This window comes from Botrytis fragariae (assembly GCF_013461495.1).
Source record: "Botrytis fragariae strain BVB16 chromosome Unknown tig00000795, whole genome shotgun sequence".
Taxonomy (NCBI): domain Eukaryota; kingdom Fungi; phylum Ascomycota; class Leotiomycetes; order Helotiales; family Sclerotiniaceae; genus Botrytis; species Botrytis fragariae.
The window spans coordinates 197,742-225,298 of record NW_023501011.1 but is presented as its reverse complement, the minus strand read 5'-3'; the positions used below and the strand labels follow the sequence as shown (position 1 = coordinate 225,298).

Below are 27,557 nucleotides of genomic sequence, written 5' to 3'. Positions count from 1 at the left end.
TGGAAATTTCCAAGACTTCTGAATATCTGGTACAATAATGTTCAGAATACATGCATGAATCATCACAAAGACCTCCAAACTTAATGAAATCTCTTCCCATGAGATCAGATAAGTAATATCATCGTTTGAAACCCATAACAACATATTTGCAATAACCATCGCTTATCTCAAAATTCCCCCTTCACTTCCCCAAAGCCTCCTCGACAATCTTCGCCACCCCAATAATCTTCTCCTCCTCACACACTCTCCCCACAATCTGTATCCCAACAGGTGCACCCTCATATATCTCTTTATCATACGCCGTCCAAGTCCTCAAATCCTTCTCACTGACCGGTACATAAACATGATGTTCATCCACATCCTTGTCCGCATGAGTGATTGGAATAACCAACGCCGTATAATCCAAAAGATTGAGAACTTCCGTGTAAGCTACATCCATCAGCATTATATTCCTGTGACAAATACTGCTGCCTAGATGGAGCACATACCGAGATGTTCCCAATTTCCAGGTATAACAGCAGCATGGGGAGCTGCGGGCATTATTACTGCATCCACCACATTCCCATCTGCATCTGCTGTACTATTCCAATAATCAGAGTAAGCCTGTCTATAATCTCGGAGTTGTAGTGCTCGATCTTGATATTCGAGAAGAGACATTGGTGGTTTTAATGTGTAAAAGTTTTGTAAATCATTGATTAATGGCTCCCCGGATAATGCTAGCTGTTTTTGAATATGACGGGATCCATCTGCATTCATTATTGCTGGCTGATAGATGGATTTCTATCAGCTCCTAGTTAAAAACTTGAACAGAGAGAAAACCTACGTGAAGTCGCTCGGGTATACTATGAGATGGTGGACACCAATCTATGACCTGAATATAATATTAACCTGCTGTCCCACAACCATATTTCATCATAAGCCGAATACCTCATGTCCTGCATTCTTCAAAGCAGCTACAACCATTTTTAATGCCCGTGTAACAGGCGGATGAGGTTGAATCATTCCATCCCACCAGAAAATGCCAAACTTGAGCCTGTTCCCGGCCTCAGGTTGATTCTCTTTACGCCAGGGTATTGGAACGACAGCTGGATCGCGGAGCCAAGGTGATGTGCACAAAAGGCTGCTCATGACTAACTCTAGGCTTTCGAGCGAACGTGAAAGGAATCCAACTGAGGAGGGGATTAGTGTTTGCCCAGGATTCTGCAGATAGCTAATTAGTATGATGGTAAATAGTTAGGAGGGAATATTGTATTTGAGGTACAGTATTGGCAACCTCTCGGTAAGAGAATCTATTATGAGTTGGCTTAATGCCGTAAATACCACAGAATGCAGCTGGTACACGAATGGAACCGGCTATGCTGAAGTCAATTGTTGGACTAACGGTATGTAGAACGGTGTAGATACCAATATCAGTACCTATACCCAATGAACTTCCACCCATCGAGATGAGCGCGGCTTCACCTAGAGTATATCGTCAGATCAATCAAATTCACACTGAAAAATGATTTGCATCATCATACCCCCAGAAGAACCACCGCAGGAGAGAAGTCGATTGACTGGATTGAGTGTCTGGCCTATGATATTATTGATAGTTTCGTCATACTGAACATCAATTAGCTTGCCACTTTCACTCAAATGGGAACTGAAGCTTACGAGAACGGTTTGTGGCAAGCTGGTCTTCCTGATTGTCAGTAAATATTCAAAAGCCAAATATTACGGGAAATGCATACTTTACAGAAGACTACCGCACCTTGCTCCTCTAATTCAGAGATGATCTGGCTATCTACCATACCCACCTTATTGCTATTGCTATCTCCCTCAAAAGTACCGATCCATCCAACATAGCCCATGGTCGTATCCGACCCCTTTATATGGAATTGATCTTTGACGCTGATTGGAAGACCGTGAAGAGGCCCTTTGATAGACCCCGCCTCATTTTTAAAGGATTCATCTAAACCTCTCGCTTTTTCCACTGCTTCAGATATCATTATGTTAAGCAAGCAAGGATTCTATCTTAGTGAGTTTCATAACAATCATCGATAGTCGACAATAGCATATCATAGACCGAAGGTAAGAAACATACAATTTGGTGAGCAATGCAAGCAATTTTGCAAGAAGCCAGAACACATTGAACCGCTGCCCACTCTCCACTTCTAAGCTTCCTTACCATAGAAATTGGATCATGACTCAAGACTTCTTGCTCGAATCGATCTAGATATTTGCAAATGATAGATGATGTAATATTTCGCTGGGCTCTTGCATATGCAATTTCATTTGACGAGAGTCTCCATTGATGAGGGATTTTCTCTAGGATTAAAGAAGCCCTTTCTGTTGCTTGAGCTTGCCAAGATGAAGACATGGCTCTGCGGTGAAAGAAAAAGCTTCTGTATAGTCGTTGATAACGTTCGATCTAGGAAAAATGATATTTCCAAGTCTATCACGACAGGAGAGGCAAAGTTCAGAATTACTTCTCGGTTTGCGAAGACAAGTGACCAAAACGTTACTTATGCCATGTTGTGTGATTGAAGTAGCGCTACCGTTCGTGTACTGGGTCAGGTTTGCCGATTATCCAGACTGCACTCCTATTTAAGATTCGAGTTTTGAGATTCTGGAGATGCTATTAATGATTTCATAAATCTATCATTTCAAATCAGATGAATGTTAAAAAAGCTCAAGATCTGAAATTATTTCAAGAAACTGATTGTTCTAAAGATTTTCGATTGTTGGACTGTAGTCCGGACTACGGGATACCCCGTATTAGGTGTAGTTACACTGCAGAGTGAATCCATCTGATGATGGATAGTGAAGACCAGATTCACCAACTCCGGACCTGATTGGTCGGACTCAATAGCCGCTATCGTCTTTGCATATCAGCTGTGACATTTCGCAGTAAAGCTGCATAACCAAGTACAAGATGCATAGATTTCTTCAAGGACAAAAAGAAAGAAGAATACTTCGACTTTGGAAGACTTTCACATCTTTCATCGAAAGAATGGTTTACATGTGGAAGTAAGAGTTGCCAGCAAGTCCCTAGCTTCATCTCGCAAATTTTACCATTCTTTCTTAATCGGAATCTGCATCATCCTCCAATTCTTCAAACCTCCCTTGTTGTAACGCTTCCTCCATAGGGTTTGTCGCAGTAATGATTCCATTCTTCTTCAATCTAATAGTGTGTTAGCTTGTGTGATTTTTTACTTGGGAAGATTCTAATACCGCTCAAACAATACAAACAATCTTTCAGCCTCCCTCTCTTTCTCTTCCTGGCTCATCTCTGGGAGATCAATCTTCTCCTCTGCTTCGAGAAGTTGCCCTGTAATAGGATTGACTGCTTTACCACTATCGTGGCTGGGCCTTGTCTTACCATTACCTTTATCATTTTCCGTGCTCCACGCTTGAAAGGCATTTTCTGGGATAGGGACATTGTGCTTGAACAAGAAACCGGAGGCAAATCCGTAGCCGAGGTTCTGAACAAACGTGCTAGCGTCCTTATCAGACAGCTCAAACAGCAATGCAGATATAGATTCCCGAACTTGGGGCGCCATGGGACTTGTTGATAATTGAATCAAGCGTGCAGACAATGACTCTCCTCTGCCCACAGGTTGTTCACGGTCTTTGTCACTTGGAAGTAACCGGGTTTGCATGAATTGGTGAACTTCGGAGGGACCGATCTCGTATGTTTTACGAATGAGGGTGAGTAGTGGTGAGACAAGCTGCTCAAGTTCTTCGTCTTGGTACTTATTGATGGAATGGTCGAGGAGTTCAAGAAACTTCTCGACATTTAAGTTCGGGCTTCCTCTAGGAAAGAGCACGTTAATATTTCCTGGTTCTTCAAGAGGTATGTTGATAAGAGTGTTGACGAGTTGCGCGATAGGAGAATCTAGAGGTGCATTCGGAATCGTCTCTATTTTATGAAGAATGGATAAAATATGAGGAAGTGCCTGGGAAAAACTGGAGTTTCGTTGGGGACAAAAATGTGTGACGTTAAAAAGAAGCTTAAGCGATTCAGCAAGAGCCATATCCTCCATTGGATCTGATTGTTTGACTTTCTTCTGCTTCGCACCGTGAAGCTTATCATGGTTGGCAATATTGTGTGAGATGGTGTCTGCCAGATGACATTGATCGATGAGATTCTCAATGTTTATCGTGGTACCGTAAGTTGTAAGAAAGATGATTCTAGACAACAAAAATTCGTCATCAACAGATGCAACTCTATCTTTGAGTAGAGCACAAGCCCTTTCATCATAACCCGAGCTAACAAATATCTGTCGTGTATCTGGCTTCAGGAGGAGGGCATTCGCGAGGCATCGAAGCGCATTTCGAGAAGTAGTCTTGGAAGGGCTATTGAAGGCATGCTTTGAAAGAGTCTCGATTCCCTGTTGCAAAAATTAGGAACGTCTTGTGTTTAGATATGTGTGGCCTACCTCTTTGGTAAAGATCGGGTCTGCATTGGAAGGGTCACGACCATAAACCTTCAACTGCTCCAGGAGCGCATCTCGTTCTGTGAAGAGGAATGAGTATGTCTTAAACTATGCGAAATCAATTCATACTCACGATGCGGCAGAAGGCTAATTTTCTCTAAATCTGCCTTGAGGCTTTCTACAATTCTGGCAACATCCGTCAATTTTGCTGTCAATCATTGTCAGCAAATGATAGCATGAACCTCCATCGCATTTACAGATATACCTTCGCCGGTCAGTTCCTGGAAAGACAATGATGTTCTAGCACTTGAGATGGACATGTTAAAGGGTTGAAAACGAAGTAAAGTTTCCGAAAAATTGTATCAGTCTCATATGATGCTCGCAGATTGTGAATCCACGAAAAGAATTCCAATGTGGAGTCTCTTGGACAAACTCTCACGCCACTGCCCGCTCACTTGGACCCGTTGCTCAAATATACTCCACGGCGATTATTAGCAGATGGCGCACTTTAAAAACAAGTTTTCAATGCGGGCTGCAGGTGTTACAATCTCTCTAAGCCGATCGTTTTCCAATTTTCTGCTGATGCTGTACTTTCCTCCACTTATCTGGTATTATTTCGATGGGTACCGAACGACAGCTTTAATTTGGGTCGTACAGGAAGAGCCACGGCATATGACACTTAGAATTCAGTCAATGAAGTGGGCGAAGATAGCAATTAACGCATAGCTATTTACGAAGCGTGGAAGGATCAAGGTGGTGTGAAAGGATATTGCGTCTGTTGTGCAATATGGTACGAGTAACGTGGAGATGATTGAGGTCCAGAGCGAAACAGGTGTCCTGAAGATTCGGATTGGAAATCGTATAACAAAAAGCTTTCAATTCAAGCCTGTTGGGTCAAACAATTGTAGGAACATTCGAAGGACAGTAATGACTTCAGCCTTGAATTCTGCCAGCATGTTGCTGTTCTTGGGTTAGCGCATTGATATCGGATCGGCGGTGTGTCTTACACGTGACTTAGTCGCTGCAGAATTGAGAGGCTGTACCTGGCCGGCTGGATAGATCCAGGAATATTCTCCGAACTTTCATATACGATATGGATATCTAGTATCTAGCTCGAGCCTAGGTAGTCGTCTCGAAAAGTTAAATGCGATACATACCAGATCAACTGAATGCTCTTCATAATTAGTAATCAATATCTCTTTTTTGGATTCGTGTCAGTTCCTAGTATTTTCACTCACGCAGACACAAACAACTTCAATTGTATTGCTACGAAACTCAACCGTGAATACAATGCTATCTTTACTTGCGGGAGCTTATCATTTCCGGGGACAGCCCTCGGGTCGGCACATGCATAATCATTGTTCCAGTCTAGCGGAACACTCACTACTGATGATTAGGTCAGGAGACTGACTTGAGAACTAAGTGAATTTACCCCGAATTTCGTGTCGTCATCATAGTCAAGACATTCTTCTATCTTAACATAGCTGATTGCTGGTAGTGATCGAAAGAATGCTGTCATAACGCTGTCATACTATCGTCGTAATACCGTCATTAGTTGTATGATTATCAGACAAAAGAGCATGCGACAGTTGTGAATCTCGTGCAACAACCAGCCTCGCTTATACCCAGATGCTGGTGTTCGTGCCAGATATAGTATGTGTGCAGATGAAAATGCCCCTCATTTAGTTTGATAGTTCAATACGACCTCGAGGGGATGATCTTTGTCTCTAGATTTGGTGAATGTAGAGAAAGGTCCGGCGAGCTAAACTTTAAAGCTTCACGCCGTCGTTGAGATCATGGCTTCGCCATCATACTTTTTCGAGTGTCTGCCCCTGCTATAATCTGGGATCGGATACTTAATGTCTCGAACCCAGTATAGACGGCTCTCTCTGCCACTGCCATTCTCTCTTCTGACCCGGATTTTTGGAATATACATGCGGACTCACAAGACACAAACATGGTCATGCCTCACGAACTCCAGCCACAGTGTTAAACCCGGTCATCGACATTCACACTGTTTCTGGCATTATAATAAGCTCCACCCTGGCACAAAAAGGGTTTAATAGTATACCAATACAGAGAACAACCTCCAGAGCAGATAACAGTTTCACATTCACCTAATATTTGCAGCAATGACTACTATCTCGGACGCGATCGCAAGACAGAAGAAGGAGAGCGTTCTGTGCCCACCCGAAATCAAAACAGTCGAGACTGAAGATACTGCCAGCACACTTACCATAGAACTTGTCAATCAAAGTTCCTCGAGCACCGTCTATGCATACATCACTGGCCTTGCCATCAATAACAACAATTCCGTGGTGCTCCTGCAAGCTGATGGGTCGACCTTGTACTACCCTACAAATCCATCATCTAACGGATCTGCCTTGACCGAAGACTGTGCTATTCCACTTGGAGAACCGGGGTCTACTACGAAGGTCACTATTCCAAATATTGCAGGCGGTCGGATTTGGTTCTGCATCGAGGATACTTTGACATTTCTGCTCGATGTTGGGCTTACAGGGCCTGCATTGGTTGAGCCCTCCGTCAACAATACCTCTGATCCAAACTACTTGAAAAATTGGGATTTTTGTGAGTTTACATATAACAGCTCCGAGCTATTTGCAAACATCACCTACGTCGATTTTGTGTGCCTGCCTATCGCTTTGACACTCAACACTATAAGCGGTGCAGTGAAACACGTTGGAGGTTTACCCTCAGATGGACTAGCGACAGTTTGCAAAGGTCTAGTAGCACAAGATGCGATCGACGGGGCCGGTTGGAGTCAGCTCATTGTGGAGAACGACGGTACGAATCTGAGAGCCCTTAATCCAACGGCGGGCATTGTATTCAATCCGGTACTGTTCGAAGGATATTGGACCAACTACATCAATGATGTGTGGGATAAATATGCTAGCACTTCCCTAACTGTCAATACTCAAGCATCGTGGGGAGATGTTTCCGGATCAACATCCGACCTCACTTCCTTCACCTTTGATGATAACATCGGCTCCTTTACCAAGCCATCATCTGCGGACATTTTTGGTGGCGCGACAGGGGCCTTTGCAGCTCAGCCTACCAATACTGACCAACTCTTGAACATTGGCGCAAGACTTGATGCCGCATTCAATCGATCAACGCTTCTTGTCAATTCTTCCCAGCCAGATAAAGAAGTGGTGTCGACATATTACGAAAATACAATCACGAATCATTATGCGAGAATTGTCCATGCTGCAAACGTTGATGGCCTCGGTTACTGCTTTCCGTATGATGATGTGACACCTGATGGAGGTATCAATCAATGCGGTGCAGTAAATGATTCAATGCCCGCCTCATTGATCGTCACAGTGGGCGGCAACGGCGCACATTCACAAGAGCCGGCTGCATGAAGGCGAAATTAACAGTTCTACCGGCGAGAGTTCTTCAATTTGAACCTTCTACGTCGACCTTGAATGAGTCTATCAATTCCGACCTTTTACTCTCTACACTGGCGGTCCTATCCTTGATACGATTCATACTTCTCGATCTCATTTCTGTCGCTTTCGATCGCCTTTATTTCTTTTTGGCTTGCCGTGTTCGCTATTCCTTATTCAATTCTGAGATTCTAATGTCACTAAGAGGAGGGAGAAGCAGGAGAGGCGGATTATGGAGGAGATTGGAAGTGAGACTATCTTCATGATTGCATGGAGTGTGTGCACAATCGTCATTTCTGGGCTGGCTTTCAACTACTTGTTTAATAACTTTCTTGTAAATGTTAATTTTGAGCTATATATTACCAACTGTCACTATCGACATTGTATGGTAAGAGATAAGAATGCGAACAATTTTATTTTTATTACGAGGTTATCAAATAAACTCTCTATTTTGGCCGATGGCGGGGGCTACCCCGAGCTAGATCCTAGAAAAGCTTGACTCGCTACTCCATACAAATCACCATGGGACGAAACTGGTTAGTTCCCGAGTATATACCGACTTGCAACAAATGAAATGCTTGAAAAGTGCAAAGAAGCCCATTTATTAAGCTACAGCTATCTCGAATCTCACGACGTGGATTGGCCATCATGCAAGGCTAGTGTTTACCCACGTCATCCTTATTAAAGATGGCTGGACATTTTTTGGATTGTTGAGAGACGACGAGGTTGTTCCTGACATAAAGTGATCTGATAAAGTGAACTATGCTTCGACATGCATGAGAATAGTGGAATCCAGATGCCACTACTTGCAACGTGGGTATCTTATTCGATTTAGGAAGGCCGGAGCTACAGCAGAGTAAGTGCTCATATCGCTCCGATAAAAACAGTCTGGCGAGGAAACGACGATCGTCCCTTCAGATTTCCAAACATAGAAACGTTTCCAATGGTAAGAATCATATATAATCTCAAGCCGCAAACCAAAGCGGTGAAATTCTTGTTAGATCTTCAATTGTTCTCACTCTGTTTCTTGCGTTGATTACATTTCACGATGTATCTTTCTACACTGGTTGCCACTAATGCCTTGCTGGCGTCGGCTACTGCTGCCCAGCTTCTTACTGATATTAATAAAATCCAAAAGTACTGGGGAGAAATGACTCCCTATTCTGACAATGAGGAAGGTTATTTCGGTGTAGATCATGTCGGACTTCCAGAAGGTTGTCAAGTTGTACGTTGCTTTTCTCGTGATATTGAATAACCAACTAATCTTAGTCAAGGAATCGGTACAAACCCTCCAAAGACATGCACAGCGTTTTCAGACAACTTCAGAAGATGATGGCGTGAATGATGAGCGATTCGCTGAGAAAGTTACAAACTTTACCTCAACCTCTACTAACGCGACGTTCACTGGTCCTCTTGCTTTCCTCAACACTTATGAGTACGCAATGGTCGACAATGGTCTTCTGACTGGAATGGGCGCAATTACAGAATTCACTTCTGGTGTTTCTTTCTGGAATCGATACGGCCGCACTTTATACAATGCATCCGTTGGGCAACTTGCCTACGACCCTCTATATCCCAATGGCACTGCACGTCCGAAGATCACCTTGCGCACGACCTCACAATCGAGAATCGAGAACAGTCAAATTAATTGGGCATTAGGATTCTTTGGTCCAAGTTATGCTACCATCCCTGATCCCACTTTCGAAAACGTGACTGCTGGATTTGATGTGGTAATTATTCCTGAAGGTGGAACCGAGAATAATACCTTGGCATCATATGATAGTTGTTTCAACGATTATGTTGATGGTATTTGGAACATTGGAGATTTGGATCTTTACACGTATCTTCCTAAATACTTGGGTAGCGCGACCAAAAGGTTACAGAAATACGCACCTTCTGGTTTTGAGTTGACATACAATGATACTTATGCTATGCAAAGCATCTGTGCATACGAGCATGCGTATATTGGTATGAGCGACTTCTGTGGTTTGTTCACCGAAGATGAGTGGGCTGGGTTTGAGAATACTTTAGATATGATTTGTAAGTTTGCGGCTTTGATAACTTTAATGCTACTCATACTGACAAATCTACCAGACTGGTACGATTATTCGTATGGAAATCCTACTGGACGCGCTCAAGGACTTGGATATGTCCAAGAACTCCTTGCTCGTCTTCAACACCAATACATCACCTCTTCCAACTCATCCGTAAATTCCACTCTTGACGATAACCCAACTACCTTCCCATTGGACCAAAAGTTCTACGCCGATTTCTCCCACGACGATATCATTGTATCCGCTTTAACAGCAATGAGTATGGATTACTTCCGGGACGCTCCAAGCCTAACGCAATACCCACCCAACCCAAAGCGAAATTTCATCCTCTCACATATCACCCCATTCGGCGCTCGCCTCATTACCGAAACCATTGGATGTAGTTCCGCTAACCCAAAGGCCGAAAGAACTCCAAAGGTTCAATACACACCAACTCAATATGGATATGATCCCGCGAACGCCACGAACAAATTTGTCAGAATGAGACTCAATAATGGTATACTTCCATTAGATACCATTCGGGGTGGTGCGTGCAAAGGCAGAGTCGATGGAATGTGTGAAATGAGTAAATTTTTGGAGAGTCAGAGTAATGCGACGGCGATGGCAAATTATGAATACGTTTGCTTTGGAAATTATACCTTAACTAATGTTACAAGTGGGAAGGACTTTGATGGCACTCTGTTTGCCTGAGTGGTTTAGAAGCCGCTCGCACGGGATTTTGGCATAATTTTAGAGCTGGATATAGATTAATGATACTCTTTAATTGAAGAAATTTTTACAAATCAATTCTAGGACTTTCAAGTAAGGTTGCGATTCGAAGTTCGTCACAGAATCCCCCTCGTTCGATTAACATTCCTCCTTCCCGCCCTGAGACAAGTTCGGATATGTAGTGTGTAACTTTCGCGAAGCTCGAGGTTGGGTTCAGGAATGTAATCACGAAGCAAATGCATTGAATGCTTAGTGCGATCTAGAACATGATCTGGTTCATTCTAGCCTCCCTTTTTATCGTAACCCTGCAATACACTTCTTGACTGGTACACAGGTACCATGACTCAGAAGAGTTTCCGAGAGTCTCTTGGTTATTTGATTTTGACTAACTAGACGCGCATGACAAAATCGCAAGTAAACGTAAAGCCAGAATATTTGACCTCAATCTCCATTCCTCACCCCTATTACCGTCTGTCTCATTACTAACTTCCACTAATAAGTAAACCACACTCTCGCTTTGGGAACAACAACAATTCTTGAATCAATAGATCATCGCTATGATATCTATCCAAATAGATACAAATAGCTTGACATTCCAAAATCGCTCTACGTTCTACCCACCAGACCATTCTCCAGACTTTCGCATACCAATATGAAAGTAGAAGCAATGCTTTTGGATCTTTCATTTTCAGAAGAATTTTGTATTGTGGAGACATGATGGTTAAGAAACCGAGGAAAGATAGCATGGCTGATCGATTGCATTCGACGTTGATAATACGCTGAAGAGATATGAGGGGTAGATAATAGGGATTATCAACAACGGTCGAATACTCGTCCAAATCGAAGAGTTCGACAAAATGGGTCGGAAGGGATGAGAGATCAAGATTCCCATCGCGTTTGTAGTGCGCATTATTGTAATTAGTGGATAGGACATGGAAAATGCTCTCTTTGCGCATGGGGTTTGTGAGCTCGAATATGACGGATTTCGATTCGCTCATTCGCAGCCAGTCGAGATCGGTATCTGTTGATGAGGTGAGAGGCCATGCTTCGTAGGGAGAGGAAGCTTCGATTGATGACACGGCTACGATTCCGAGAAGTGCTGCTGTGGCCCACAAAGCATCTTTGTCGTTGTTTGCAATTGGTGCGCAGAGTTTTTGGTTAAAGAGGGAAGCGGCGCGTGATAGGTGGTAGGCTTCTGTTAATGTACGCCGCGAGGATTTTGCGTCATGGAGGGTAAGATATCGGTCGTGGCAGACAGTGAGGGTTTGGAGAGCGTGCATGAGGAAGGGATGATCACAGGCCATCAAGACGGCAAATTCATGGAATCCTCCCGCAGTAGTTGGTGTCCCAAGGGTAGGGACGGTGCGGTACCGAAAGCGATCTAGTCGATGGAGACTCTGTCTATCAAGCTCAAATAGTGAGATGTCATCGCCTACAACACAGAATGGTTCTAAGGTTGTAGGGATACTGGTCATCTGTCGAGATGGTGTAGAATTGATAGACCATGAGGATTGTCCAAGTTCAATTTGCGATGTAGTAGTTTCGGAATAGATCAATTCCAGATCTGGTGTTTTGGAGTCATAATTACATGCATATCCATAATCTTTACACTTCAAGCAATGCGGTCTTGTCTCGTCACACTAAGAAATATCATGTTGTCAGTCAAACGTACCAAGCCGAGACCAATGAGAAACATTTCACCTTAACTCTCCGCAGCTTGCAATTCCGACAACCCTTTCGCGACTTTTTATGGACTCTCCGCTTTCGCTGGCTATCTTCCTTAACATCGGTTTGCGTCTTGACGGGCATGATATTGGCTATTTTGAGTAAGTATTTCGAGCTATCATATCGCAATCTCAATGTGTCTGTCTATGTCTATACACTCGTATCAACAAGTAAAAGAGATCAAAATATACGACGGAAGGAAACATAAGCGAGTTGATGAAGGGGAAGAACAAGCTTCAGAAGGACGGAGTTTGATACACCCCTCATTCCGCCCCACTTCTGGTGCCCACGCTAACCACACATCGTATTCACTCACCTCGCTAGTCCATATATTGCCTAGGTTGTGCCTCGTTAGCGATCAATCTTTCAACTAACCTTGATTTGTTTCTTCGAGGATCACATACAGACATACATTTTCACGTCAACTTTGAAGATTCAAAAGCATACCTTGAGATGATTCAAAGATTCCATGTCAACGCAAATGATGGAGTTAAGAGATTTTGACCATGTAATTCCGATGGTTTGTGTATGGAGTTATCGGGTCTATATGTCGCGACAATGTAAAAGAAGGAATGGGCACCGGATCGGGTTTAACCCGAATGTATCTGGATATACGTTCCAGATATTTCAATAGATATTCACTCTATTATATATTATAGAGTAAAACAAAAGCTCTATAAAATATTATTGGATTTAATCATACTCTTAAAAAAATCACATACTACTCATTCATATAATCTTTGAAGTTTTTAATCGATTAATTATATAATATCGAATTATTCAATCGACTAATTCAATAATGTAGTGAGTATTATCATATAATATTAGAGTCTTTGATTTTACGATATTTTTGAATCATTGTTGTAATTGAGAACAGTTTTATATTAGACAATAATTGTAGAATAATTATAGAATATATATTCCAGGTACCTCAGATACCTAGTATTTGTGACACTTTGCCTTGGAAGAACTGCGAGAGCAGGGTACAATTTATCCTTAGAATCTACAACTATAGAATCGGGAGCAAAGCGCCTGTAGAGTGCTTCTATATACTAGCTATGTATATGTGATTGTACACGTGAGCGATCGCATTGCGATTGAGTGCGATCCGTGACAGTATTCTTTTCAGATTTTCCAGGTTTCTGTCCGACTATATACCTATAGAGCGGAGTAAATACTCAAAGGAGCTAATCACATTGGGTAGGGTATAGGTGCCCATCCCTGTGTGAAAGGGGAAAGTAAGTTCTTGTCTACGAAAACAAAATACATAAATATCTCTTCAGATTCCTTGGGAAAACAAGCAAACAAGATCCTCTACTTCATTTGATCTCGGATCTCTCGCATAAAATTATCATGTCTTCAACAAAAAATTCTCTTCCAACTACCATGCGGGCACTCTACGCTGAAGCCCAAGGCCAACCTCTCACTGTCAAGACCATTCCTACACCCCAACCCGGTCCTGGAAGTCTCATCGTCAAAGTCCTCGCTGTAAGCATCGAGCCCAGCATTCAACGACTCGTCGATGGAAAGATGCCTTACCTGTACACACCCACACCATATGTCCCGGGTGGTCGTGCCGTTGGTCGCGTTGCAGCCATCGGTCCAGATACCACCACTTTATCTATCGGCCAGCTTGTGACTATCGAGCCTTTTGTTCGAGGACGGGATAACTCGGATGTGAAAATTCTATGGGGTCTTGGTTCATTTGGACGAGATCCCAAAGCGAAAAAGCTCATCGAGGTTTGGCGTGATGGCTCCTTAGCTGAGTATGCGAAGATACCGCTTGAAAATGTTTTTGTGTTGAATGAGAAACGTCTCTTGGGAAGTCCAGCAGAAGGGGGGCTTGGTTATTCTCTCGGAGATCTTTCAAGTCTTGCTCCGCATATGGTACCCTATGGAGGATTTCGAGGAATTGATCTCAAAGCCGGAGAAACGGTCATTGTTTCACCTGCCACCGGGTTGTTCAGTAGCGCTGCCGTGGAAGTAGCGTTAGCGATGGGTGCACGTGTCATTGCTGTCAGTAGGAACTTGTCAAAATTGCAGAAACTTGCAGCGGCAAATCAACGCGTTGAGATCGTACAGACCACTGGCAATTACGAGGAAGATCTTGCGAGAATTAAAGCTTTGGGTCCGGTTGACGCATACTTGGATTTGTCACCCCAAGAAGCAAATGGCTCAAGTTATATCAGAGCGTGTTTGATGTCATTGAGAGATTACGGGAGAGCGTCATTGATGGGAGTGACGGATAATGATATTGATATTCCATATAAGATGGCGGTCATGAAAAAACTTACAATTCGGGGCCAGTATATGTATGAGAGGGAGGACGCAAAAGGACTCATTAAACTTGTTGAAAGCGGATTGCTGAAACTTGGAAAAGCGGGTGGCAAGGAGGTTGTGGGCGAATTCTCGATTGAGCAATGGGATGAGGGAATCAAGTCTCTTATTCAGAATCCTGAGCCTGAAAAAATGGCCATTATGTATCTTTAGTTTGGAGTTACGGGAGCATATTCTCACTTGAGTTTTTTGTGTCCTTAGCTTTAAGTTATCCCTCTCGCCGAGCAGTTCAACTGCAGTCTATTTAAGAAACTTTCAACATTTTGCGTGCTAGCATCTAGTGCCCAATCAGATTTATTACACAGAATGACATCATTTCACAGAAAACTTATTGTTAAACTGTACTGCAGGCTATTTCAACCCTTACCTTTTTTCCCTATCCATCCTTAACTTTCTTTGCCTTGAAAGCTTCTGCCTTACATCGAAAAAAAAAACCCCTCCCTCACCAGCCGTACAGCCGCAGAAACAGCAACCACACGATATAAGATCAATACGAAAACATACATTTGCAAATTCCTTTCAATTTCCCAACTTTCTCATCATGTTTCAGTGCCACCATAACCTTTCTAATCTTCACTTTGAACAAATCACCCGGCGCCGCAGACATCTTCTCAATCATCCCCTCCATCCTTTTAATCTGCAAGATGCATCCAGCGACTACACCACGAAAATGCATATCGAGATTCGAATCGGCATCCAATTAACTGATTTGAGAATCCGTGTTCATGCGCCCTAGAGAAGATAGATACCAGAAGTGAAAATTAGACAGACATAGTGTAGCTTGCAGCGATTGAGGAACTGGGGAGAAATGATTACTGTTAAGATCATCTATTCATTTCTGGCGGCTGTAGTTCTATATTTGAGCTTGTCCGTCAATTACGAGATCTGGGAATCCATGATCAATCATAGCTGTGTGTATACTATGAACTATAAGAAACCAGTCAATTTAGGAGGAAACAGGCTAAGCGTTGAATTGTGCGGCCGAATTTCATGCACCTGGTGTTGAGGTAACAGCTCGCCGTGCTTAGAAAATACGATTCCACGTCAATTTTGCATTTAAGGGGGGATTTGTGATGGAACTAATTTGCGATCATGAAAATGCGAAATGATTAACCATAACTTGCTTTCTTGAGACTCAAACAACTAGAGAAGAGACATTTGTGTGAAAGTTACGCTCCGAAGCTCACCAAACAGCGACATGCGACATTCGTCTAACCGTAATGCAGACGTACGTGTACCCGATGGTTTAGACTGTAGTTCGAGAAGACGAGCTATTCGATTGCTGAAATATTCTCGATTATCGATCCTGTCTTGCCCGAGAACAATGAACTTACTTGTAGACCCGAAGAAAGCATTCTGAAAGAATCGAAGTCTAGAGAGCGCTCATTTCGGACTGCAGTCTGAACAGTTGAATATACTTTGATCGTAAGCCAACGTTTGATTTTTCACATTATTGAATGGGAATCAACAAACACGTTGGCTTGATCAGGGAATATCGATACTTCGATACTTTGAGCGACATTAATAGGATAGAATAGCGCAATATGTTCTTGATCAATTGACACTTTGGGCTGCCATTCTGTGAAGATTGCTTCTTTAATGAGCTTTGACAGAAAAATAGGTCGACACACACATAACATCAAGCACTTGCGTGATGAAAAAGAGAATTGTAAAAGGTTTCATATGAGCCATCAGCACCGCGTAATAGAAAATTCGTCTAGGCAGCCTGCCATAACCACCTACTTGTAGCTCGAGCGAAAGTATTTGCAGATTCTCGTTACAACACAACTCCCTAAATCGCGACGTTGGCTACACTAAACATACCCCAAGAGTTGAAGCCAACTAAAGAACCCATGCAACTAAAGCAGTAATATCGAACTGATATTTTTCCAAGGAGAAACTTCTTTCGGAGAAGAGTACTGTTACAAAAGCCGAACAACCATCCTCAAAACCCCGCATAAAATGCAGTGCAAATTGTAAAGAACTTATTTACTTCTTCGCGGAAAGAGTATTGGAGTAATCTCCGAATTACCATCTCCTACGCACCTTTAAAATAGCCAAACATTACAAGAGCGTGTACAAGATGCGATATGAACAGCCTGATTTGTCTGTTGAATGCGTCTTCATTTCCCCGGCACCCTAGGTATTAAGTAGACATCTTGTAAGCATGCCATCCATTGATTCCAGACGGTAGTAAAGTACCTGGAAATGAAGCTGACCGACTGCGAATCTGTCGGTTCTATAATCCCGATTATCATAGCGCATGCTGACAGCAACTGAAACATAACACTTGTATGCTTACATTACAGTATACGCTGCTATACTTTATATCAAACGAAGCAGACTTATCTTGCTATCCAATCACCCTCTTAGTATGGTAAAGTGGCCAGATCAGATACTTACAACATCTATAGCGAGAAACAAATAATTCCAACAACTGTCTCACGGTATGTAGGATCGGATATGATAGACCCGAGTCATCAGCACTTAATAACTCGGCTTCCACCTCTTCTGCCCCATTCCCCGCAGCGTATTAGCGGCACATATAAGAATGTGTGTGGTCCCTGAATAAGGCTGGACCTTACATCTCATCTCGTCTCCAGTCGAAAATCTCCAGAGTACGATATGTGTACCTAGTATAGGATTTCATCAGAATTAAAACAGCGTTCCCCCCTTCCCCAACTTTGGGGACTAGAACTGCACAAATTGTTTTTCGGGAACACTACTCCCCGGTCGTGTAAACATAAAAATTGGTTGCGTCTACCTAGGTAATACTTGATCCGCTTCAGGGATTATCAAGCGTGAAAAGACTATATTCTATAAATTAGACGATAATCTTAGGATAGCGTGAGCATGTGAGATTCAAGAAGCTGATGCGGTATATTTGGATGACTCGTACGGCGGGTGCATGCATATCGAAGGTGTGCACACCTTGTCAATCAGCCCTCTCATCCCATCCATCCCAAGTTCAAACGGCGTGTTAAAACCCCCCCCCGAGCGGTACATTTCTCGGATTCTAGTCTCCGTACTCGGGCCCGACGCGGAGGCTTTTGGGATTCGTCCGCTTGTTGATTGGTACTATGATCCTATTTGTCGCACACATACTCCGTGCTGTGTAATCTATGCTCAAAGGGGTACACAACACGTTAAATGCTTACGTACGTACGAACGAACGAATATACGAATACGTCGTAAGTTAAACGTTAATTTGCGCAGTAGATGCAGAACCTAAATAGATGATCGTAAATCGTATATCCATCCATTGAAAACGATTCTGTAAAATCATCTGATAAAAGCCACGTTTTGCTTTCTCAAATATCCACATTACCATGTTGAATCCGCGGATGTGAAGAAATGTGCGAAGGATGGATGTGTCTAATAAACAAATTCTAGTTCATCACTCAGACTCATCTATCATCCACCATCCACCATCACATCCCACCCACCACGGAATGCGGGAACATCAAATAGCATATCCGACCGGTAATTCGGCACTGCCTTCTTGGTTTCTCGCGATGTGTCGAATCTTCGATTGACGTTGACACTATCTACATGCCCATGTATGGAATTCTGTACAGAGTTGGTAAAGTAAATCCCGCATTGAACCAGGGTCAGGAACGGATTTTGACGGTTGATGTAATCATGGATCGTGGCTCGCGGTTTGTGGTTCGTAGTGTGTAAATTGTGATATAAAAGATCATATCATATGATGTCTTGATTTTTGCCTAGGTCAATGGATAGAACGGATACAGCGGGGCGGAGGTACTTGGTTTATAAGAGCTTTTTCACAATTACTCATTATGAGCAACGGAGAGGAGAAAGATACTTCTGTCCGAAACCCTCCGCAAGCCACATGCATAATAACTTCATAACTAAATAAGGACGGACTTCATTCAACGCGCGCGCGAGCACTAAATTTTATGCAAAAAAGGTGAGCAAAAAGCTTATTCACCCTGTCGCTGGACATTTGGACATTTGGACATTCTGTGGACATTCACATCCTTGTATATGCCGGACATGCATAAACTCCGCACCGTCGGGTTCTGATTGGTATCCTACAACGTCCTAAAGATATTAAACCAGCAAGTCAAACACCCTTATCGACTTAATAATCAACGCGGAGTGTGTTTGCCCATGTAAGCTTTCATGGGATATCTACCAAGTACTGGCTATTTCCCACTTCAAGGTAGGAGTTGAGGAGAGTGTATCCTTACAATTGGTTGGTTTTTTCTAGATACGGTGGGCTAAGTACTTCAATCGTCGAGATTGGTATTGATGTTGATATTGATATATCGATATCCTGGGATATAGTAAAGACCCGACTCACTGGACGCAGCTCCGCTCTACTTCCTAATTTCGATTTTAGAGATGAACAACTCACATCACGTTTTTGGACTCCAACACATTACCACCAAAAGATAGAGATGATGAAGGATCGTCTATTAGATAGACGCCGAGTTGACTTTCTCTCGACTCTAAGAAAGAGCGCTGAAATTGTTGCCCCCAGGACCTAAAGGAGTCCTGGCTGGCTATTCTTCTTCAGTGAAACCTAAGAAAACTACACTAATCTATTTGATCAAGTATCCAAGTCCACATGGTCGCTTTGCCGCAACTCTAAAATATACATGTCGTCTATCATTCCCAAGTCAATCCGAGATTCCACACATTCAACCAATGAATAACGCCCTGGTATATATATCCCTGTTCCTATAACTCCTTAATCGATGAATCGTGACCTTGTTAAATTTTCCGTCTTAAACCATAGTAATGTGAGAGTGAAACCGTTCCCATGGTGAATACACTAGATCCTGGTGATTACCAAGAAACCCTCCGAAAAAAAAAATTACATTGTAAATTGCAAATCGTTCTGCCTTGGAAAAACACTCATCGTCTTAGTAATTTGACAAATCCTGGCGGTAAGATTCATCTACAGACGAAAAGTCCCCGACTGGTTCATCGAAGCCCGAGCCAAACATGAGGTCATTCGATGTCAAGTAAGATGCTTCGTCGAAAGAGTTACCGGCACCTTGGGTGTTGAATAATAACATGTCGGGGTCGTAGAATTGTGGATTCGAGAAGTCGTCAAGAGCCGGACTAGGGGAAAGACATGGATCTTTTTGCAAGTGAGAAAGATATGGCGATGAAGATGACGAAGCATCGAATTGATTGGAATGTTCAGAATATGACAATGGTGTGCTTGCCTGGTAAACAGGTGAGAATGTTGAGTTGGTAGACTGTAATGGCGAGTTTGTGTGATGTGTGGTAGAGAACGATGATACTGTAGAGGCAGATAACGCTGGTTGCTCTTGAGAGTTGTAAGGCTGTGGTTGTATCTTTAGTCCAGGTGCTCGACGGACATCCACAGCCGCGGTGTTTCGGTTGCTAAATGATTCCCTCGCCGGAAAGTTTGATGAATCATTCATCATGTTTCCTACAAGCACGTTGACGTTTGGAAATTGGCTCGTACTCGCTGACTTAATCGTGGGTCCATGTGACATTCTAGAGTTGTCTAGTGTTCGATCTTGAGTTACTGATTGCTGCTGGGGTTGAATGGAAGGCTCATCTAAACTACGATGTGTCTCCGGTAAAGAAGTAAATGGGTTTGACTGATATATCGGTAGAGAAGGTAGCCATTTGGAGAATGTTGGTGGAGTTTCTGGGGAAGTTTCCTCCTCGATAGATTCCGGTGAAGCTGCCCCTTCGCTAGACCTGGGGGCTTCGGTCTGGATCCCCTGCTCGAGTTGAGAACTCTCTTCCGCTAAAGATTCTGCCGATAATCGAGCCAGTAGAGCTGGAGCGTCCTCGATGAAGTTTTCTGGAAGTCCAGGTGCATTGCGTATACATCCAAGTGCCTGAGCTATATCATGAATAACCACAGGTCCTTTCCCTCCATCCTTCATCCTAGGCTCTGCAAAAGTCCATTCCTCTCTATTCTTTACCATACGCCAGAGCTTGTCGGTAACAAGTATCATGGCCTGGTTACTATGTTCTAGGCACTCAGTGTATCTGAGTTCATATGTCAGAAGCTGTTTTGTACGACTGTAGAAATTTACTCACCCTGGAGGATACTTTTTGATTTCCGTGTGCTTTCCGTTGCCTGACTCGCATATCACGTTTGCATCGACACACGCATTGCAAGCAATATCACGTTCAATATCGCACTGTCGTATGATTAGAACTTGAGAGACAAATCTCTTCATACGATGATATACATACTTTTATCTTTTTATTGCGACAACGCTCACATGCTCTCGTAGCTCTTTTATGTCGTTTGCCAGCTTCATTTGGAGATGTGGGAACTAGTTGTCCACTTGACTTACTCTCTCTCTTGCGCTTTCGTACCACATGTTTTGAACCCTTAGGATGATTTATGTCGTCGGAACTAGTCATCTTGAAATTGAAATTCCAAGTTGAGTGATCATCAATGTAGATTTTCGAATGATAGAAATGTTTCCAGAAAAAAGCTATGGAAACCTTTTATGAGTATATAGAAACTAACAACAAGATACTACTGAGTACTAAGTAAGTTTGAAGTTAAAGATTTGTAAGGTCGAAAAGACATGCAGTTGTGGGATTATGCGTGGTAATAAACTATGTATCACTTGGAAAGGTCGACCGTTAATTATATGAAAATAAATAAAAATGGGAACCCCAAGTGCTAGGCGCCTTTTGATATCTAATGGCGGACCTGGAAGGAAACCTTATACCCGTCGACCGAAACGGCGGGTGATATTGTTTGATTATGTGAGGTGGTCCGGTGGAAAAGAAGGTGCGTCCCCTTGCTGATAAAGTCCTAGACTCTTGGATCCCAGTCATTCGGATTGAATCCTTAAGTCCGCGCAGTCAAATAAAGTAAAATAAGTAATCATGCATGGGTTCTCCCAAGCTCCTACACTCCGTAGAGTAGATTCAAGATTGGCATCGAATGGATTGCGGGATATGGACTTTTCGTGTATTCAGGTTCGACGTTGGGGACGGATGAGACTACTAGGATTGGTGTTGGAAGTAACTCGGTATCGATATGAATGAATGTATGAAAATAGAAAGGAATTGCATTTTTCGCTTCTCGCATCACTCCAAAATGTTGGAATGAAGGGATGAAGGGGTGAGAAAAAAAGGTTCATGGTAGTCACACAGAACAGGGCGTTTGTGGTACCAATATTGAATGATGGGAATGAATGGATTAAGACCAATAGGGTATGTTTTCAATGGGAGTATATACGTCGTCCATCGTAATTTTACACCCATACATCATCATCATGAATATCAGTTGGGCATAGATAGATTCATGAATTAGACTAGGAGGAAACCTAAAACCCTAAATTGTGACTACATGTCACCGAAGTCAGAGTTGACTCTTGAGCTACTAGGGATAGCATAAGGTTAGACTTGCAGAAAGAAACGGAGTACTGCCGCTTTAATGCCCTCGTCTGAACGTATTAGATTCTAGAAGGAGAATCTATACGTACTCTGGACACGGTGATGATACTTTGATCTCGTAAGCATTGAATCTATGACTTTATCCCATCCTACCTCGAGCCAACCTCAAACCCACCCTCACCCGTGAATACTTAAAGTATCCGGAGGTAGGTACCTGGGTATAGAATAAATTTGACATATTTGAAAGATCCAAAAGATCCAAAAGCTTCGAGAACTCTTTTCAATCTCCCACACATCAAGCATTGACCATGACACAGTGGTCGATGATGACAAAACATCTACGGAGTGCAATGGCTTGATAAATAATCAGTGGGTAATCAAGTTTAAGTTGCATAACCGCGTTGGAATGTATCCTTATATCCTAATATCCGAGCATAAAGTTAAGGTATTTTTTATTCAAATTTCTCTTCGTTACGCACATGAATGTCATTCCTACAGGGCTGACACATCTTAGTATCCAACCGCGGTGAATCACACAGAGTACAGTGGAGCTACACTTCAAGAATTTTCATGGAAAATCAAAAAAGTCCGTAATAACCGGCTCACATTCCGATCAGGTCTCCGTTCGTATGGACAGAGTTGAATCTAATGAGCTTCATGAGATCGTGAGATTGTCCATCAATCTACTGACTATAGCGTTCCTACTGACCATATAGCTGGCCATACAGTCTCGACAAATAGCGAACCGAGAGACTCAATCGTTTCGTTCAATGGTATCTGTTTCCTCCTGTCCATGTGAGAACACTCCCAAAGTTTATTTGACAGAACGCCAACAGGGCAACGCACGAAGTTGATTTATATCTTATTGATGTATCATATCATGCATATGTACACCCACCTCCAACAACACTCATCGACATCGACATCGACATCGACATCGTCATCACTATCACTATCACTATCACTAACCATCACGATCACGATCACGATCACTAGCACGAAGAAGAACTTGAATGGAGCTAGTTAGCTAGACTTGCCTAGAAGTCCCGACGGCTCCTCTATCCATAACTATTGATGCAGACTAATCGATTTTTTCCCAGATGTTGGATTAGTTGCTCCTTTACTGTTTATTCAATTCCAACCATGATTCCTGTTACATCGTTCTCAATTGTGATTTCATCATCGGATCAGATTGTAGACGTGCATATCTATCTAGCAGATAAACTAACTTTCATGGAATCATTTTCCACAACTTCAAAATCGTGATCGGAATTTCCAGTTTACCGTTTCCCGTTCAAAATCGACATTCAAAGGCATGCTAATATAATAATATATATTCTTTTAAACCTAATCCATCAACAGAAACTTTTCTGTTGCAGCCAAAAGGCATCAAGCAAAATCCTGGCATTTGACAGTGCATGCGATTGAAAAGGCCCCGCCAGCACAAAATTGATCGGATGCCGTTCTCTTCCACATGGCAATCAGATAAAATTCTCCATCAAAACAAATCGCGCACATCGTTGACGAAAATGCGGTGATGTCCTCTTTTAGCAACTCGTCTCGTTTTGGAAAAAGAACCGCCGGAAGTGAGCAAATCCCGTCTACCGACATGATTTCCACTAGCGCAGTCGAATAAGGTTAATGATTGATGAGAGGAGGCTGAGGGACTTTCACATCAATCTATACGAAGTGAACGGAATCCCCCTCAACTTTCACAAATCACTGGATGCAACAATCTGCATCCGACTGAAGATCAAACCTTTTCTGTGTTTAACGCTTCCCCGCACGGTGATATGGTCATGTTGGCAGCGTCGTGCCGCTTCTACGGAAGATCGTTATCTTAAGTCGTTATGTTAAGACGTTGTCACCAAAGCCAAACCAAGTTCGTTCCACGAAGGCCTTAATTCCATTGGCACATCTGTTTAAACCTCAAACGAAAAAAAGCCATTTCACATACATTGCAAGATTCCCACGCCATCGATAGCAACCAGTATCTTTATGCGTTGTAAAGCAGCCTTCCTATCAAACCACCCCCTCGCGCCCAGTAGCTCGTCCAGCTTATCCTACCTCCAATTGAAATCCTTGGCATTAAAAACAAAGGCTTCGCATACCGTATATCGCATTCCGTATATCGTATCCCGTATCCGAGGTCACTTTACAAGCATGCATCGCCTCGACAGGAGTACGCGTCTCGAGTTTGTATCAAGAAATGCCAAGCACCGAATGAAATTGAGAAGGGCATAGCCACGACACTGTATTCAGCTCAGAAATCAATTCCCCTATTGATCTCTTGACAATCAAGATCACCAAGATACGAACCGGCCAATTGGTTGCCATTGCTTTCGCCCAAGAGCGGAGAAGTGCTTGGAATATCACGTGATAATCCATCAATGGTCTATCTAATGAGTGTGGTTCCCATATTCTAATGTTGTAGGCGACATTGGCTATAGATTTTATATCTTGTATTACCATTGTGTGTTATTGCTCGCGTCTGTGACAATACTGGCTACAGACGACAACATTTGAGACCAGAGGATCGTCCACCATCCTTCATGGTGCCTAAAAATCCAAGGCTAAGAAAATATCGACAGTGTACTAAGCAATTGTAGCATTTGATATACATTGATATTGCATGATTTAAGTGGTGGGCTGAAGTAAAACGTCGACACTGATAAGGCAAGGCTGATCTATATCCATACCATTTTTGTTATTACTACACACTTCGCGAGATCGAAGAGGAAAAAGTATCGATTGTCCATCAGCTAATCATCACAAAACCTACATGGTGTAGTAACCATCTGTCACGCGGTTTAGCATAATTCTATTCCATGAGATTGTCAGGTTTACTGTCAAGATCCTCCTTTTTCTTATATCCACATTTCCTTCAGTGAAGAGTGTCAGGTTTTGTAGGTCAGTGCCTATGAATGTTGGAGCCATGTAAAAGATCGGACACGTCAAATCAAATCTGAAGATCTGAAAATCCTTTTGTTATTATACTTTCATTCTAACAACTTTCAGTCGTGCCATTGAGTTTAGAACTTCTCTCAGCCACCTGTTCGAAGAACGGTTGATCAGCATAAGCGGGTCTTGTCTCACCGGAAATACGTTAGGACTAGTCAAGACGTTGATCCCTCGATTCTGAACCCCATCTGGAGATACGGTAACCGTTTTTCACAGGAGGTTTACTGAAGTCTCCACAACTATCTCATAAAAACTATTCCAACCATTCTTTCGATGTTGCAAATAGTCCTTGTAGCCCCAAAGCTCTCGACCCAGGACTGAAAGAGATAGGATATTCCTACAATCATAAAGCATATGATAGCTATTCAATTAGCGAACTTTCTCATGGAGAAAGCCTGGAGAGAATATGGAGATCCTAATGTAAAACATGGTGAATCCGAGGAATTCCATGTTTGACGACTTGCAACAAAATTTGTATCTCAGAGCGGTTCAATTTGATTGGATCCTTTTCATATGACTTCGAAGCTATGGGCATGGGAAAGTCTCAAAGACTATGGATTTTCGAACAACCCCATATCTATTGATGTGAAAAAGGACGTTTGTTTCCCAGTTCTAGTTGGAATCTTTCTAGGGCAATTTGACCTTGTCTCGAAGTTAGAAGAGGGCGACGGGTTCTGGTGACTCCCAGGTCCGTTTCGACAACTTGGTATTGTATTATATCCAAGAAGGCTGGCGGATCTGAATAAATCCACGTGTGCTAAGGATTGCATCCGTTCTACATAGGGCTGGCTAGGTGAACACGGAACTACACCGATGTCTCAGCTACTGTCGCAGTTGAGACAGTCTCTCAATCCTCGGACGATTTTTAGCTTGGTTCGCGTCGTCTTTGCTACTCTCGCATTTTGTTTTACTCTTCTCAGGCAATATGCCAGTTATTCTTGAGTAGCATTTTGATAATGTCTGTCGCATTGCTACAAAGGTTGTAAAGTGTAACACGCGGAGTAGTAGGACTAGAAAAGTATTAAGCACATGTTCAACTAATCGAATTGGAGGGGATCTATAACGATGGCTCATCGGAGAATACATTAGGTATCCATATCGATTCATCGATGTGGCAATCCATCATATCTCACATGCGGGATTTTCATAGATGATCCTGAAGTGAGGGGAGAGAAGAAAAGCAAGCATGATTACTTTGTTTGATTACGCTAATTCTGCCTGCTGCTTTCGATGAGCATTTGTTATTTCATTCCTATCTAATGCTACATTTCCAGTTAGAGGGTGATTCTTGTTCTGTCGGAGAAGAAGATTCCGAGAGTACCTCAACCTTGTGTTAGTGATAGGGGTGATTTATTACGATTGTGGTGTGTAAGGTGAGGGTGTTGCCTTTAATTTTCACTGTAATGAGGTATCATCAGAATCAGAAGATCGCAAATTGGAAAAGCAGATATTCCACAGTAGATGGATGCACTGACAATGTATGCCAGGCTTCAAAAGTTGTAAATCACATTGCTCAATGTTTTGGAATACCTTGAGTTATATTCTAAAATAAAGCATAGGAAAAAATGCAAAACACCGAAACTCCCAGCGATCAGTCCGCAGTCTCTTTCCCCTGTCTCCCAACTATGCTAAACCCCACTTTCTAGTCTTCACCTTTCTTACTACGTCTACGCCATCATCTTTGAAATGAAGTTCGGCCTCGGTATGGGGACTTGGTACGCGATGCTTACCACTGTTTATTTTGCGCTCATCGTTTTTGGATGCAGATGCTGGAAGCTTATGACCTGTCCGGGGATCCGATCTGTCTCTTGATCCACCTCTTGATCTGCCTCTTGGTGTGTTAGGAACATTGCCCGCCGATGGAGGAGCCTGCGCAGGTACACGCACTGGGGCTCTTTCCGTGACCCATGGTACTTTAGGGTGATTGGGCGTGCTCCTTTTTGAGCTAGCTGAAGGTTGAGGGAGACTTTTTTTGGCCTTATTTGTCTCTTTATCAGCTTTCAAGCTCTCTTTAGCCATGTTATATTCCACCACTTCAGGGTTTCCTTCTTCCATTGTCTTCTTAGCACCTGTGGCCTCGCGGTGCGTTTTCACGGGCTCCTTGTGGGCGAGCTCATTCATGTCTTTTTCTGCTTTCTCAAATTCCCTAACAACCTCAATTTCTCTCAACTTTTTAACCTCTTTATCTGAACCTTTTGGACCTCGGGCAGTTTGGAATTTCTTCACCTCATTTTTGCCTTTCGTGGCGTTATAAGTACGAACCGCCTTGTAATATCTCACAACATCTGGATGTTTCTCGTTGTCCTTTACATTCCTGCAATGTCCCCTGTAGGTTCCAAGACTGGCATGCTCTGCAAGCCTTGCAATTTTTGCCTCAGTTGTTTCTACTTTCGAACTTGACATTTTGGTTGGATCTGAATGGATATTTTGTAGATTCGTTTAGTCCGTAATAATTGTGTATAAGAGATGACTCTTATATATATATATATATTTATGGTTTTTAAGGTTGTAAGTTGAGATTTCTAAGCTATTGAATTAATTGTTGTGATGTTGAGTTGATTGTT

At 42.7% G+C, this 27,557-nt stretch overlaps 9 protein-coding genes across 9 annotated transcripts; 4 read left to right on the top strand and 5 right to left on the bottom strand.

Moving 5' to 3' along the window:
* Positions 1–181: 181 nt before the first annotated feature.
* On the bottom strand, positions 182–2,359 carry Bfra_006996 (putative general amidase protein; the record flags this gene model as incomplete). Its single annotated transcript, XM_037337367.1, has 9 exons — positions 182–429; positions 489–765; positions 824–871; positions 928–1,200; positions 1,262–1,461; positions 1,521–1,602; positions 1,654–1,677; positions 1,731–2,009; positions 2,084–2,359. The coding sequence occupies 9 exons, from the start codon at positions 2,357–2,359 to the stop codon at positions 182–184; spliced, it is 1,707 nt and encodes a 568-aa protein (XP_037186747.1).
* A 704-nt stretch (positions 2,360–3,063) lies between these two features.
* On the bottom strand, positions 3,064–4,738 carry Bfra_006995 (putative guanine nucleotide exchange factor synembryn protein; the record flags this gene model as incomplete). The annotated part of the gene is made up of 5 exons (XM_037337366.1): positions 3,064–3,163; positions 3,214–4,373; positions 4,422–4,498; positions 4,552–4,626; positions 4,684–4,738. The coding sequence occupies 5 exons, from the start codon at positions 4,736–4,738 to the stop codon at positions 3,064–3,066; spliced, it is 1,467 nt and encodes a 488-aa protein (XP_037186746.1).
* Positions 4,739–6,550: 1,812 nt separating this feature from the next.
* Positions 6,551–7,804, top strand: Bfra_006994 (putative glucanase b protein; the record flags this gene model as incomplete). The annotated part of the gene is made up of 1 exon (XM_037337365.1): positions 6,551–7,804. One exon carries the CDS (start codon positions 6,551–6,553, stop codon positions 7,802–7,804), a length of 1,254 nt encoding a protein of 417 aa, XP_037186745.1.
* Positions 7,805–8,876: 1,072 nt separating this feature from the next.
* On the top strand, positions 8,877–10,572 carry Bfra_006993 (putative 3-phytase a protein; the record flags this gene model as incomplete). The annotated part of the gene is made up of 3 exons (XM_037337364.1): positions 8,877–9,053; positions 9,103–9,868; positions 9,923–10,572. The coding sequence occupies 3 exons, from the start codon at positions 8,877–8,879 to the stop codon at positions 10,570–10,572; spliced, it is 1,593 nt and encodes a 530-aa protein (XP_037186744.1).
* A 500-nt stretch (positions 10,573–11,072) lies between these two features.
* Positions 11,073–12,399, bottom strand: Bfra_006992 (putative c6 finger domain protein; the record flags this gene model as incomplete). Its single annotated transcript, XM_037337363.1, has 2 exons — positions 11,073–12,230; positions 12,292–12,399. The coding sequence occupies 2 exons, from the start codon at positions 12,397–12,399 to the stop codon at positions 11,073–11,075; spliced, it is 1,266 nt and encodes a 421-aa protein (XP_037186743.1).
* Positions 12,400–13,668: 1,269 nt separating this feature from the next.
* Positions 13,669–14,805, top strand: Bfra_006991 (putative alcohol dehydrogenase protein; the record flags this gene model as incomplete). Its single annotated transcript, XM_037337362.1, has 1 exon — positions 13,669–14,805. The coding sequence occupies one exon, from the start codon at positions 13,669–13,671 to the stop codon at positions 14,803–14,805; it is 1,137 nt and encodes a 378-aa protein (XP_037186742.1).
* Positions 14,806–19,544: 4,739 nt separating this feature from the next.
* Bfra_006990 (putative c6 transcription factor protein) lies at positions 19,545–21,042 on the bottom strand (the record flags this gene model as incomplete). Its single annotated transcript, XM_037337361.1, has 3 exons — positions 19,545–20,658; positions 20,710–20,813; positions 20,869–21,042. 3 exons carry the CDS (start codon positions 21,040–21,042, stop codon positions 19,545–19,547), a joined length of 1,392 nt encoding a protein of 463 aa, XP_037186741.1.
* Positions 21,043–22,279: 1,237 nt separating this feature from the next.
* Bfra_006989 (uncharacterized protein) lies at positions 22,280–23,059 on the top strand (the record flags this gene model as incomplete). Its single annotated transcript, XM_037337360.1, has 4 exons — positions 22,280–22,477; positions 22,620–22,697; positions 22,774–22,844; positions 23,029–23,059. Coding segments are annotated over 4 exons (378 nt in total), but the record flags the coding sequence as incomplete, so codon positions are not given.
* A 3,557-nt stretch (positions 23,060–26,616) lies between these two features.
* Positions 26,617–27,396, bottom strand: Bfra_006988 (uncharacterized protein; the record flags this gene model as incomplete). Its single annotated transcript, XM_037337359.1, has 1 exon — positions 26,617–27,396. One exon carries the CDS (start codon positions 27,394–27,396, stop codon positions 26,617–26,619), a length of 780 nt encoding a protein of 259 aa, XP_037186739.1.
* Between the last annotated feature and the right edge of the window lie 161 nt (positions 27,397–27,557).